At 44.8% G+C, this 14,784-nt stretch overlaps 1 protein-coding gene across 1 annotated transcript; it reads right to left on the reverse strand.

Annotated features, from left to right (window-relative positions):
* Positions 1–610: 610 nt before the first annotated feature.
* LOC136767519 (C-type Lectin CRL) lies at positions 611–7,273 on the reverse strand. The gene is made up of 6 exons (XM_066721344.1): positions 7,223–7,273; positions 4,985–5,055; positions 4,697–4,818; positions 3,510–3,650; positions 3,226–3,337; positions 611–2,146 (listed from the first exon to the last, which is right to left on the reverse strand). Exons 2-6 carry the CDS (start codon positions 5,040–5,042, stop codon positions 2,055–2,057), a joined length of 525 nt encoding a protein of 174 aa, XP_066577441.1. The 5' UTR covers positions 5,043–5,055; positions 7,223–7,273; the 3' UTR covers positions 611–2,054.
* Positions 7,274–14,784: the final 7,511 nt, after the last annotated feature.

Below are 14,784 nucleotides of genomic sequence, written 5' to 3' on the forward strand. Positions count from 1 at the left end.
CCTCAAGGGGTTTGACATTTTACAAACAGTGTCTGATTGGTCATCTAAATAACTATGATAGTAGTCATTGGCTTTCTAAAATAAGCCTCCCCTTCTCATCAATATTATTACCATTATTACTCATGAATAATAATTATTGTCCTCTAAATTGCCAGCTACATTTAGGTCATTTGCCGATAACAAATATAGGTTTGAAACAATTAAACTTTAATAAGAAACAAGTAGAGAATGCAAGTTGCTGATAAACTAAAAAGGAGTAACTGAGAAGTTAGAAAATAACAGGTTCTCATAATTCATTGGGAAGAATTCAGGCAAATTAATAGTTACTTGCCAGCAACCTCCAGGGTCACAGCACACAAAGCACAGAGGCACAAAATGAATTGCCACTAGCCCGTTTGGACTTGATACGATGTATTTTAATCCACGTTAATGTTGCTGACGTACATGCATGCCTATGGGTAGTCAGGTGTCTTGTCTGTCATAATCTGCGCTGTATCTTGATCAGAGATGAACAGAGAGCGAGAGAGGTACTTGGATAGACACAGAGAGGTAGACACACACACACACACACACACACACACACAGACACAGACACAGCCAAGCCCCAGAGTGCTTCAAATTGCTTTATTGGCATAAGCTGCAGTGACACAACACAAACACAAGGGGGAGACATTTCACATCATTCAGCCTCCTCCTGTGTGGTAATGCAAGGCTGTGTTATAGGACAGTGCAGTGTGTGAGTCAGTGTGCAGTGTGTGAGTCAGTGTGCTGGGTGTGTGTCAGTGTGCAGGGTGTGAGTCAGTGTGCAGGGTGTGAGTCAGTGTGCAGTGTGTGAGTCAGTGTGCAGGGTGTGTGTCAGTGTGCAGTGTGTGAGTCAGTGTGCAGGGTGTGTGTCAGTGTGCAGGGTGTGTGTCAGTGTGCAGTGTGTGAGTCAGTGTGCAGGGTGTGTGTCAGTGTGCAGGGTGTGTGTCAGTGTGCAGTGTGTGAGTCAGTGTGCAGTGTGTGAGTCAGTGTGCAGTGTGTGAGTCAGTGTGCAGGGTGTGTGTCAGTGTGCAGGGTGTGAGTCAGTGTGCAGGGTGTGTGTCAGTGTGCAGGGTGTGTGTCAGTGTGCAGTGTGTGAGTCAGTGTGCAGTGTGTGTGTCAGTGTGTCAGTGTGCAGGGTGTGAGTCAGTGTGCAGGGTGTGTGTCAGTGTGCAGGGTGTGAGTCAGTGTGCAGGGTGTGAGTCAGTGTGCAGGGTGTGTGTCAGTGTGCAGTGTGTGAGTCAGTGTGCAGGGTGTGTGTCAGTGTGCAGGGTGTGTGTCAGTGTGCAGTGTGTGAGTCAGTGTGCAGTGTGTGTGTCAGTGTGTCAGTGTGCAGGGTGTGAGTCAGTGTGCAGGGTGTGTGTCAGTGTGCAGGGTGTGAGTCAGTGTGCAGGGTGTGTGTCAGTGTGCAGGGTGTGTGTCAGTGTGCAGTGTGTGAGTCAGTGTGCAGTGTGTGTGTCAGTGTGTCAGTGTGCAGGGTGTGAGTCAGTGTGCAGGGTGTGTGTCAGTGTGCAGGGTGTGAGTCAGTGTGCAGGGTGTGTTTCAGTGTGCAGGGTGTGTGTCAGTGTGCAGTGTGTGAGTCAGTGTGCAGTGTGTGTGTCAGTGTGTCAGTGTGCAGGGTGTGAGTCAGTGTGCAGGGTGTGTGTCAGTGTGCAGGGTGTGAGTCAGTGTGCAGGGTGTGTGTCAGTGTGCAGTGTGTGTGTGTCAGTGTGCAGGGTGTGTGTCAGTGTGTCAGTGTGCAGGGTGTGAGTCAGTGTGCAGGGTGTGAGTCAGTGTGCAGGGTGTGTGTCAGTGTGCAGGGTGTGAGTCAGTGTGCAGGGTGTGTGTCAGTGTGCAGTGTGTGTGTCAGTGTGCAGTGTGTGAGTCAGTGTGCAGGGTGTGTGTCAGTGTGCAGTGTGTGAGTCAGTGTGCAGGGTGTGTGTCAGTGTGCAGGGTGTGAGTCAGTGTGCAGGGTGTGTGTCAGTGTGCAGGGTGTGAGTCAGTGTGCAGGGTGTGTGTCAGTGTACAGGGTGTGCGGTGCTTTGCTATAAATCTCAGTCTCTGCTCTCCTCAGCTGTAGGAATGCGGATCTTGCAGACAAAGGGTTTGAGTTCAGTGCAGACGTGGTCGTTCCACTTCTCATTCTCTGAAACACAGGAGCTCACAGTCACTCATTCCAGCACAGCTACTCTGTCTGCCTGTCTGATTAGGATGGATAGACGCACTCACAAGACACACTGACAATCCGCCCCCACTTTTCAAATTAACTATATAGAGGCCTAGCCTATATAAGAATGTGTTTATTCAGCCTCCTGTATAGTCACACTGTCCATTCAATCTAATCCACAAGATACACTGCTCGAGTTCGCTTTTTACACACCATGCAAGACATATCCAGCAAGCATAAGCTACAAATGGAGGAAGGAGGATATAAGAGTGTTAACTAACAATGAAAATATTAAACTTTTTTTTTTTTTTGGTTTCTGGGTAGTAAGTGTTATTTCCTAATTACTTCTGCCTCAAAAGTATAGAAAATGGCAAATTTTCCCCACGAACCTTGCTTTTGTGACCAGGACAGTGATATTTTAAATTGACCAATTTCAAATGAGAAAATGGGCGAGAAAACAACATATTTTATTTTAAACCCGCAGAATTACCCTTTCCTCCCGAGTCACTTTCACACCTCAGAGATTAAAAACACTTTCGACATGGTCCCTGACGTCAGCCGCGCAATACGTGATGCATTATGGGATTTGAAGTTCTCTTGCCTGCTGATTGCACCCCAAACCAAAGGTAAGGATATCCAAACACCCACACATCCCAGGGTGCCCTTGCATTTAAAGCACTGGAACTTTTTTCTCTCTTTAATAACTCTGCACTCACAGGTGAAATCGGGAGCAATATTCTTTTGAATCGTTCACTGCGCCCCGGCTTCAGATCTCGATAGGGTTAACGCTTTCTGGAGTGGATACAATTACTCAACATTTCAGATTCATTACAAATATTGGTAAGGACAATTTAGTGTTCTTTTGGCATTGGTAGAGTCTGTCTGCAGTTCTGGGCTCCACACTTCAAGAAAGATATCGCTGCTCTAGAGGCAGTTCAGAGGAGAGCAACCAGACTTATTCCAGGTCTGAAGGGAATGTCCTACACAGTAGGAATGTCCTACCCTACCTAAATCTACACTGTTGCACAGATACACACTCACTCACTCTACACACTTACTGGACCAGTTCATCTCGATGCAGTGCTCCTTTCCCTTAGTATTATCAGGGTTCCCAGGAGACCAGTTCTCATAACTCCAGCTGCTTCCATCAATCCACATAAACGCATTAGACTGGAGGGAGAGGAAAAGAGGAGAGTGAAGGTACAGCAACAGAGGAGACACAGTCCAGTCCAGCAGGGTCTCAGCCCTGGTCCTGCAGAGACAACGTCCAGTCCAGAGCAGGGGGAAACAAACTCACTCTGAGACTCCCCCACTCCCCCAGTCTCACAGTGTCAGTTGTTACCTGAGGGAAGCGGAAGCCCCCCAGCCAGGTGCGTGCATGGCTCTTGCTGTGCTTGTGGATGAGTTTAAACACCCCTGTATTCTCACAGACAGAGTGGACAGAGGCCAGGTGAGCCGATTCTGACTGGCATCTGCACATTTTCTGAGACACAGAGAGATAGTGTTACTACAGTAAAGTACAGACACATTAACACTGACTGACTGACTGACTGGACACTACAGCACATTAACATTGACTGACTGACTGGACACTACAGTACATTAACACTGACTGACTGGACACTACAGCACATTAACACTGACTGTCTGGACACTACAGCACATTAACACTGACTGACTGACTGGACACTACAGCACATTAACACTGACTGTCTGGACACTACAGTCCATTAACACTGACTGACTGACTGGACACTACAGCACATTAACACTGACTGTCTGGACACTACAGCACATTAACACTGACTGACTGACTGGACACTACAGCACATTGACTGGACACTACAGCACATTAACACTGACTGGACACTACAGCACATTAACACTGACTGGACACTACAGCACATTTAAACTGACTGGACACTACAGCACATTAACACTGACTGGACACTACAGCACATTAACACTGACTGGACAGTACAGCACATTAACACTGACTGTCTGGACACTACAGTCCATTAACACTGACTGACTGACTGGACACTACAGCACATTAACACTGACTGTCTGGACACTACAGCACATTAACACTGACTGACTGACTGGACACTACAGCACATTGACTGGACACTACAGCACATTAACACTGACTGGACACTACAGCACATTAACACTGACTGGACACTACAGCACATTTAAACTGACTGGACACTACAGCACATTAACACTGACTGGACACTACAGCACATTAACACTGACTGGACAGTACAGCACATTAACACTGAGGAGGGTTAGATCTAAGATGTGCTCTCTCTACTGCAGTACAGTTTAGTGCAGGATAGAACAGTGTAGTACAGTATTTTTCAGTATTGTTACAGGACAGTGTTGTGTGCAGTGTGTTCAATGTGTGTGTCAGTGTGCAGTGTTGTGTTGCAGTGTCGGTGTGTGCAGTGACACTATAGTACAACAGTAATAATATATATATAATTATAATAATATTAATACTAAGACTGATGACAGCCTGGGTACCTCAGCATCTTCGAAGCTCTTAGCATCTGCAAAGAACATGAAGCAACTGTCTTCAATTTGAGTCCAGTTTTTAAACCCCTTCAATGGACAGTAAAGAGGTCGAGGTCCACCAGCACAGCCAGCTTGATTTCAGAGCAGAGGGAGGGAGGGAGACAGAGAGACAGAGAGAGTGAATAAGAGGGAGGGAACAGGAGAGACAGAGTACAATACAGTGTGATGAAGATAACAACAACAGCACTAGCACTACCACTATGAATAATAATAATGATAATTATAATAGTTATGTACCTTTATTGAACTCCATGGCTGCTGCTCCCACCAGACATAGAGCAATGACAATCTTCATTTCGCCTCAGATACTGTAAGAATAGAAATCAGTTTCTTTCAGCAGAGAGAGGGGCTGTGCTCAGTTATACAGTGGGGGGTCCTTGGTGCGACAGTCACAAAGCACTGGAGCTACAATGCCGATGTGGATGGTCAATGTCAGGCCCCACCAAAAATGTTAAACGCTTGAAGATAGTTTACCTTTTCAGAAATAACTGGTGTTAATTAGAACCATATACACCCCCCCCCCCCCCCGTCCTTATATCACGCCTCACTAGATCGTGGATTCAGATATACCGCGGTTGCTGGGTTGGCTCTCCTTTTTTATATAGTCAAGTGTGCTCTCCTAACTGTATTTTATTAGTTTTTTTTACAATGTTTTCAGTTGTCACATTAGTAATGAATAACTTCCAACTGCTATTTTCTTTCTAAAGCTTTAATGTGTCAGTCTCATATGCTTATTTATTAATGAAATGCAAAGAAAACACTTAGCCTTCAACTCAGGAAACATCCTTTAGCTATACGAAAAGCACACACCCTCTCTGAAAACGAAAAAAAAAAATATCCGCCGTGTCTTCACACACTCAACTTCACTCTCTGCAAAAAAGCCACATCTTCCAAGGCTCATTCATGCTAGTTTAGTGGCTAGATTAGACTTAAGACTGGAATATACTCTGATCAGCCCGATCTACAAAAAGAAAAAAATGAAATTACTACATTTAGAAGTAGCAGAAATCATTTGGCGGTTGAATTTTAGCCTACTTTCTGAAATTATAAAACAAAAATGCCAAAAGGAAAAGACGTCTCTGTTGAAGAAAAGCTTAAAGCTATTGACCGAGTGAAAAGTGCGGCTAAGCAAGTGTGGCCTGTGAATTAAACGTCGGAGGATCAACTGTGAGAGGGTGGACGAAAGACGAAGATAAACTCATAGCGTTCATTCATAAAGTACAGTAAAGAAAGCTTAACCCGAAAACAGACACGAATGGCAGCAAATAATGACATTGATACAGCGCTATATGCCTGGTTTGTACAACAACGCACACAGGGAACACCTCATTCTGGTCCAATCCTACAAGCAAACGCACAAGACTTGGCCCAATGACTAAATGATGGTTCTTCAGCGGTTCTATTAAGAACCTTTGGGTTCTTCGTGAGTGTACGAACCACGAGGTCTGTCTTAAACACAAGGGATCATATAAGAATCCCTTTTCATCATGATTGCGGTTGATTTAAGATACATCTAAGGTTTTTTAGGGAGCCTTGTTTGCAAGAAACCTTGGTAAAAGGTTCTACTAAGAAGCTTTAAGGGTTCCTCCACAGTATCAACCCCAGGAACCCAAAAAAGTTCTTATTAGACCCTTTACTTCTTAGAGTGACTACCGCCGTGGACTGCTTTGCAAAATTCTTGCCGGATTACGGATTACTCTTCAAGAAGCCATCAAGGCAATAACAGTACATTATCTGGTGTACATTGCTGCCGATTGCTGGGGTTGCATAACAGCAGAATCGATCACATTTGCTTTGTTTTTAAAATAATTAGAGTAATATACAGTACATGGGATAGTTATTTGTAGGACACTGACAAAGAGGACACAGACAAGTGTGAGCAAAGCTTTGAAGGGTTGAGCGTCTTCAAATTCTTCAAGAGCTACAAATTCCTTATGCAGATCTGCAACATGATGCGAATTTGTCGGTGGTTGTACAGTATTTGTGACTTTTTCTTTTCTTTCTACCTCGCTATGTCGCCGCCCTCAATATATATCGTGTTTTTTGTATTGGACCTCAACACCCGTGATATAACGATGGGGTGATGTAGTGGTAATTATGCGAAATAATAAAGTGGGAGAAACTGCGGACGACACGAAGATGCACGGAAGGGTGTGTGATTGAAATAAAAAGAAGGTGAAAAAAGAAAATGAAAGATGAACAGAGGAAGTTATTGAATGGATCCCAAGAAATGAAAAAAGACCTAGAAGACGAGCACATAGAAGATGGGAAGCCCATATCGATCCCCTGCTGGATGAAGCTTCCCAAAGATGTCTCCACTGGCTTTGATCCACAGCTTCTCTTTTCCATGCCACGCCTGCAAAGTGTATGACTTCATCTTCCCATCTATGATGCGGTCGTCTTCACACACACTGGACATTACTGCTGCTGTACATCTTGACAATACCAACTAAAAACCAGAACACAGTCTCCTACCTTGAAGTGTTAAGTGTCTTGATGTCCTTGTATCTCAATGTCCTGTGGCATCTGAGAGCCACTGTGGGCGAGGCTGGTGTTTATACAGGGATCGCTGGTCCAATTCTCACACCTGCCTTATATGGACAAATTGTGGTGAGTTCTGTGCCTCTACCCTTGGAAAAGAACCCCCCCACCACACACACACACAGGCCCCTAGACATCTGCTCCACCCCTCTGTGGTTTTCACACTTTTACACTTTTTTACATCTACATTTTCACTTGGAAAAAGAGGCGTGCGTGAGTTTGTGTGACTGTGTGTTTGTGTGTGAGCGAGAGTGTGAGTTTATGTGACTGTATGTGTGTGTGAGAGCGTGAGTTTGTGTGACTGTGTGTGTGTGCGCATGTGCACACGTGTGGATGTGTATGTGCTTCTGTGCGTGTGTGTGTGTGCTCATGTGACAATGATAACACAGAGGCACATGATGGCGAGAAAACACCCTTCCACTCACACTCAATCTCACACAAACGGACACACTCCCAATTCACAACCGAGCAACAATTGAAGCTAGCATGACTTTATATAATAAAAATAATATATAATATAACATCAAATTCTACTGCCATTTACAAGATCGCATTCGGTCAATAAAGTAGTGAAAGTTTGTGAACCCTGTGGAATTCTCTGTCTTCCTGCAGTAATTTGACCTCAAATCTGATCTAATCTTCATCTAAGTCCTAATAACGAGTCCCCACTTATATGGTACAAGATGACACTCACACACCTGAGTCCCCATTTGGATAGTAACCGATGACACGAGTCCCCACTTAAATGGTGCAGGATGACACTCGCACTCCTGTGTGAGAGTAACTGAAGTTATAAGTAGTTTTACTACCAACTACTTAATGAAATGTATAATTCAATATTTTTCGGTTTGTTGGTGTATTATACACTCACCTAAAGGATTATTAGGAACACCATACTAATACTGTGTTTGACCCCCTTTCGCCTTCAGAACTGCCTTAATTCTACGTGGCATTGATTCAACAAGGTGCTGAAAGCATTCTTTAGAAATGTTGGCCCATATTGATAGGATAGCATCTTGCAGTTGATGGAGATTTGTGGGATGCACATCCAGGGCACGAAGCTCCCGTTCCACCACATCCCAAAGATGCTCTATTGGGTTGAGATCTGGTGACTGTGGGGGCCAGTTTAGTACAGTGAACTCATTGTCATGTTCAAGAAACCGATTTGAAATGATTCGACCTTTGTGACATGGTGCATTATCCTGCTGGAAGTAGCCATCAGAGGATGGGTACATGGTGGTCATAAAGGGATGGACTTGGTCAGAAACAATGCTCAGGTAGGCCGTGGCATTTAAACGATTCCCAGTTGGCACTAAGGGGCCTAAAGTGTGCCAAGAAAACATCCCCCACACCATTACACCACCACCACCAGCCTGCACAGTGGTAACAAGGCATGATGGATCCATGTTCTCATTCTGTTTACGACAAATTCTGACTCTACCATCTGAATGTCTCAACAGAAATCGAGACTCATCAGACCAGGCAACATTTTTCCAGTCTTCAACTGTCCAATTTTGGTGAGCTTGTGCAAATTGTAGCCTCTTTTTCCTATTTGTAGTGGAGATGAGTGGTACCCGGTGGGGTCTTCTGCTGTTGTAGCCCATCCGCCTCAAGGTTGTACGTGTTGTGGCTTCACAAATGCTTTGCTGCATACCTCGGTTGTAACGAGTGCTTATTTCAGTCAAAGTTGCTCTTCTATCAGCTTGAATCAGTCGGCCCATTCTCCTCTGACCTCTAGCATCAACAAGGCATTTTCGCCCACAGGACTGCCGCATACTGGATGTTTTTCCCTTTTCACACCATTCTTTGTAAACCCTAGAAATGGTTGTGCGTGAAAATCCCAGTAACTGAGCAGATTGTGAAATACTCAGACCGGCCCGTCTGGCACCAACAACCATGCCACGCTCAAAATTGCTTAAATCACCTTTCTTTCCCATTCAGACATTCAGTTTGGAGTTCAGGAGATTGTCTTGACCAGGACCACACCCCTAAATGCATTGAAGCAACTGCCATGTGATTGGTTGGTTAGATAATTGCATTAATGAGAAATTGAACAGGTGTTCCTAATAATCCTTTAGGTGAGTGTATGTAATCATTGGTGCTACAACTTATCGGGTCCTTAATTTCCTGTGGAGAAACTGTAAACTTTACAACAAAGAGTCCCCAGTTGGATAGTAACCAATGACACAAGTCCCCTCTTGGATAGCACTGAAAAAAACATGTTAACGATCAGCTTATTGTATCGTCCACATCCTCACAGGCCTCATAACATCTTCTAATACCAGCCCTTACAGTGGAGTCCCCACTGCGATAGCACAGAGTGACACAAGTCCCCGCTTGAATAGTGCACAATGACATTATTATTATTATTATTATTATTATTATTATTATTTTTATTTTTATTTCTTGGCAGACGCCCTTATCCGGGGCGACTTACAACATAAGTGCAAACAAAGTGCAAAAATACAGTTAAGTACAAGGCATTAATCAATACAAATTCAATTTAGCTAAAACAGAGCAATTCAAAATAATACATTTTACAACTTCCAATTTACAATTTACACAAGTACAGTAAGTGAGGTCCTACATCCTGGACGGTGAAAGCTAAGTGCTGTCAAGATGTAGGGTCACAGTCAAGGGCTACGGGAAAAGGAGCAAGGAGGAAAACAATCAAGAACGAGAGAAGCATAATAAGAACTGTGAAGTGCCATCTAGCGGGGATAAAAGGACTAATATTACAAGTACTGTCTGTAAAGATGCGTCTTGAGTAAGCGCCGGAATGAGGTCAAGGACTCTGCTGTTTTGACTTCGGTGGGCAGGTCGTTCCACCATTTAGGGTCCAGGGATGAGAAGGAGCGGCTCTGGAGGAAGGAGAGTGGAGAGGAGGCAGAGTTAGTCGTCTGGCACTGGAGGAGCGCAGTGGTCTGGAGGGGATGTATGGAGAGACGAGTGTCTGAAGGTATCTTGGTGCAATGTGGTCGAGACAGCGGTAGGTGAGGGTCAAAGTCTTGAACTGAATGCGTGCCGCTATCGGGAGCCAGTGGAGGGAGAGGAGCAGTGGAGTAGCGTGTGCGAATCGTGGCAGAGAGAATACCAGACGAGCTGCAGAGTTCTGGATGAGCTGGAGTGGGCGGGTAGTGGATGCAGGCAGGCCGGCCAGGAGGGAGTTGCAGTAGTCCAGGCGGGAGAGGACCAGTGACTGGACGAGCAGCTCAGTCGAGTAGTCGGGGAGGAAGGGACGCCTGTGAGGAGAGGTTGGGGGGTGGATGAGGACCCTCACCATGTCACTTGGTAGGACCAGTCACTGAGGTAGGAGGAGAACCAGGTGAGAGCAGTCCCAGAGATCCCAAGGTCAGCGAGGCAGGAGAGGAGGATGGAGTGATCAACGGTATCAAATGCTGCAGAGAGGTCAAGGAGGATGAGGACTGAGGAGAAGGAGGCCGCCTGAGCACAGCTGAGGGAGTCAGTGACTGCCAGGAGAGCCGTCTCAGTGGAGTGAGCTGTTGCGGAAGCCGGATTGCAGAGGATCAAGGAGTGAGTGTTGGGACAGAAAGTCAGAGAGCTGACGGTGGACCGCTCGCTTGAGAGTCTTGGAGAGGAAGGGGAGTAGGGAGACAGGGCGGTAGTTCTGAGGAGAGGTGGCGTCAAAAGGGTTGGTTTCTTGAGCAGTGGGATGACACCAGCTTGTTTAAAGGCAGAGGGGAAACAGCCAGAGAGGAGTGAGGAGTTGAGGAGGGAGGAGATGAAGGGGAGAAGATCAGGAGCGGTTGCTTGTAGGAGGCGAGAAGGGAAAGGGTCCAGGGCACACGTTGTAGGTAGGAGGAGAGCGGAAACTTCAGCATTTGAGAGAGGTGAGAATGAAGAAAAGGAAGCTCGATCAGTGGGAGGTTTGGGTGTGATGGGAGAGGAGGGGGGACTGTTGAAGAGCCTGTGGATGTCTGCAATCTTGGAGGAGAAGAAGGATGCAAAATCATCACACACCTCTGTGTGTAAACCTTTTCAAAATGAGCCCAGGGAATAAAGGAACAAACCCTGTTTTGTGGCAGTTCTCCAGTAAGTCGGATGAAGTCCCCACTGAGACAGCAGAGAGCGGCACGAGTCCCCACTTATATATCCCAGGACGACACACACACACACACACACACACACACACACACACTAATTACATTTTAAACATATCATGTTTTAAAAGCAGTTTAACAAGTCATTTTTTATTGAGAATCAAATACTCATATTTACAATATGTATTATTATTTTTTAAAGTGACAGACAATGTGAATAAATCATTCTATTATCTGAACTATTTCAGTAACTATAATGTTTTTAACACTACTGGATGAACAGAGTTGGAGTCGACTGTATTATATATATGTATACTCAGCCAAAAAAAAAAAGAAACTTCCTCTCACTTTCAACTTCTTTTATTTTCAGCAAACATAAAAAGATTCAACAACTAAGACATAAACTGAACAAGTTTCACAGACATGTGACTAACAGAAATGGAATAATTTGCCCCTTAACAAAGGGGGGGGCAAAATCAAAAGTAACAGTCAGTGTCTGGTGTGGCCAGCAGCTGCATCTCCTCCTCCTGCACTTGCAAGTTCCTGGACATTTCTGGGGGGAACGGCCCTCACCCTCCGATCCAACAGGTCCCAGACGTGCTCAATGGGATTGAGATCCGGGCTCTTCGCTGGCCATGGCAAACACTGACAGTCCTGTCTTGCAGGAAATCACATCCAGCGAAGGTGGGTTTGTGCTCATAGGCGACGTTGTTGCCGGTGATGTCTGGTAAAGACCTGCCTCACAACACGCCTACAAGCCATCAGTCCAGCCTCTCTCAGCCTATTGCGGACAGTCTGAGCACTGATGGAGGGATTGTGCGTTCCTGGTGTAACTCGGGCAGTTGTTGTTGCATCCTGTACCTGTCCTGCAGGTGTGATATTGGGATGTACCGATCCTGTGCAGGTGTTGTTACATGTGGTCTGCCAATGCAAGGACGACCAGCTGTCCTTCCTGTCTCCCTGTAGCGCTGTCTTAGGCGTCTCACAGTACAGACATTGCAGTTTATTGCCCTGGCCACATCTGCAGTCCTCATGCCTCCTTGCAGCATGTCTAAGACACATTCATGCAGATGAGCAGGGACCCTGGGCATCTTTCTTTTGGTGTTTTTCAGAGTCAGTAGAAAGGTCTCTTTAGTATCCTACATTTTTATAACTGTGACCTTAATTGCCTACCATCTGTAAGCTGTTACTGTCTTAATGACCGCTCCACAGGTGCATGTTCATTCACTGTTTATGGTTCACTGAACAAGCATGGAAAACATTGTTTAAACCCTTTACAATAAAGATCTATAAAGTCATTTGGATTTTTACAAAATTATCTTTAGAATACAGTGTCCTGAAAGAAGGACGTTTCTTTTTTTGCTGATTATATTTATATATATATATATATATATATATATATATATAGGAGATAATAAAATACATGTTTAGTCTCAGAAACAATTAAATTATTTCCTGACGTTTTAAGATTCTAATTTGTTTATATGTATTGATTTGCTTGTTTTCACATACTGAGGATTATTTCTCTTTTACACTGTTTTTTTATGTATTACAAGGGTACAGTTAATGTAGCAAATGGCTGCATGCTCAGTGCAGAGAGCAGAGCAGCTGTGAAGAGCTCAGGACACAGGCTCTCTGTACAGGTCCCCACCTTTTAGTGTTGATGTCATCAGGTCCTCATATTTAAAAAAAATATTTTAACAGATTATCAATATTGAGCTCAAAACATAATTTTCTATGTATGTTTTGTTTGATGAAAGTGCTGGGAAAGTGGGGTCCCCACTTGGCTGTGCAGAATGATAGTCCCCACTAATATAGATGTGTATGTGCTCATGTGTGTGTGTGCGCGCGTGTGTGTGTGTGTGTGTGTGTGTGTACATGTGTAGGCTCGAGTATGGGCAGATCTCAGTCGGGGTGGGATAGGTTTAAATTCAGGTTATTAGAAATTCAGTAGGCTCTCAGCCCTGGTCCTGCAGAGACACAGTCCAGTCGGGGCTTTATCAGTGACTGGGTTGCTAGTGTTACAGACACAGTGATGGATGAAACCGATAACACAGAGGCACATGATGGCGAGAAAACACCCTTCCACTCACTCAGTCTCACACAGACACTCACACTCAGACGCGTTTCTCCCAATTCACAACCAAGCAACACTTGAAGCTAGCATGACTTTATATAATAAAAGTAATATTTAATAAACATCAGATTCTACAGACATACTGTATCTACATTCTATGTCAAACTTTGTCCAAAGCATCCAGGACATGCAGAAACACACATATTGGAGGTATTGCCAAGAGACATGCCTACCAACACAAATATGCATCTAAAAAACAAAAATTAGGAAACAAGTGAAAACAGACACACACACAAGAAAGGATGGTAAGCAATGTAAATAGTTCAGATTAAAATAAAGTTTGTGCAGGCATTAAGAAAGTGTACAAAGGAGAGGAGGCCATTCGACCCGTCGTGCTCGTTTGGCATCCATTAATAACCAAGTGATCCAAAGATTCCCAGATTTTCAGCTTCAGCCACATCACTGGGGAGTTTGTTCAGATTGTGACGCCTCTCTGTGTGAAGAAGTGTCTCCTGTTTTCTGTCTTGAATGCCTTGAAGCCCAATTTCCATTTGTGTCCCCGGGTGCGTGTGTCCCTGCTGATCTGGAAAAGCTCCTCTGGTTTGATGTGGTCGATGCCTTTCGTAATTTTGAAGACTTGGATCAAGTCGCCACGTAGTCTCCTCTGTTCCAGGGTGAAAAGGTTCAGTTCCTCAGTCTCTCAGTAGGACTTTCCCTTCAGACCTGGAATAAGTCTGGTTGCTCTCCTCTGAACTGCCTCTAGAGCAGCGATATCTTTCTTGAAGTGTGGAGCCCAGAACTGTGCACAGTATTTGTCACGCTGCGCGGGGCACAGGAACTGGGGACCCAGTGGCGATGCGAGGGTCGTGGGATCAGACAAGGCAAAGCGGAAAGTCCAAAGTCGTGGTCGGGAAGTCAGGCAAGGGGTCACAGAAACTAGGAAGATACAAAGCTCAGCGAGTATGCTCAGGATTGCAGGCAAAGCGGACAAAACTTCACCCCGTCTGAGGGAAGTGAAGGGATTGTAGCAAGGGCTACTGGGTGCACGCTTGTGTGGTCAACTACGCCACTGAAGGCACCACCTTCAGTTTAGGTTAATTCAGGTTGTTTTTTTTATTTTATTTTATATTATTATTCCAAGTTTAATTTAAAAAAAAATATGAAAACCAGGCATTAAAATACATTAAGTCAAATATAGGGGACACAGTTAGGCTCTGAAGCACCCAATCAATCAAGCTAGTCACTATACTATATATATATACACACACACTAATATATATATATATATATATTAGTCACTATACCCAAACCCACTTACTCTCTTCTAGGCGCCTCTAATACTATGCTTTTAGCCGATT

The sequence above is a fragment of the Amia ocellicauda genome, chromosome 14 (genome assembly GCF_036373705.1).
Source record: "Amia ocellicauda isolate fAmiCal2 chromosome 14, fAmiCal2.hap1, whole genome shotgun sequence".
NCBI lineage: Eukaryota > Metazoa > Chordata > Actinopteri > Amiiformes > Amiidae > Amia > Amia ocellicauda.

Bases quoted from the DNA above. Each gene is read 5' to 3' on its own strand.
- LOC136767519 (XM_066721344.1), bottom strand. From the start codon at position 5,042: ATGAAGATTGTCATTGCTCTATGTCTGGTGGGAGCAGCAGCCATGGAG. The intron at 3,651-4,696 runs GTACCCAGGCTG...TCTGTGTCTCAG, and splicing joins AGAGCTTCGAAGATGCTGAG to AAAATGTGCAGATGCCAGTC. The intron at 3,338-3,509 runs GTAACAACTGAC...CTCTCCCTCCAG, and splicing joins GGGGCTTCCGCTTCCCTCAG to TCTAATGCGTTTATGTGGAT.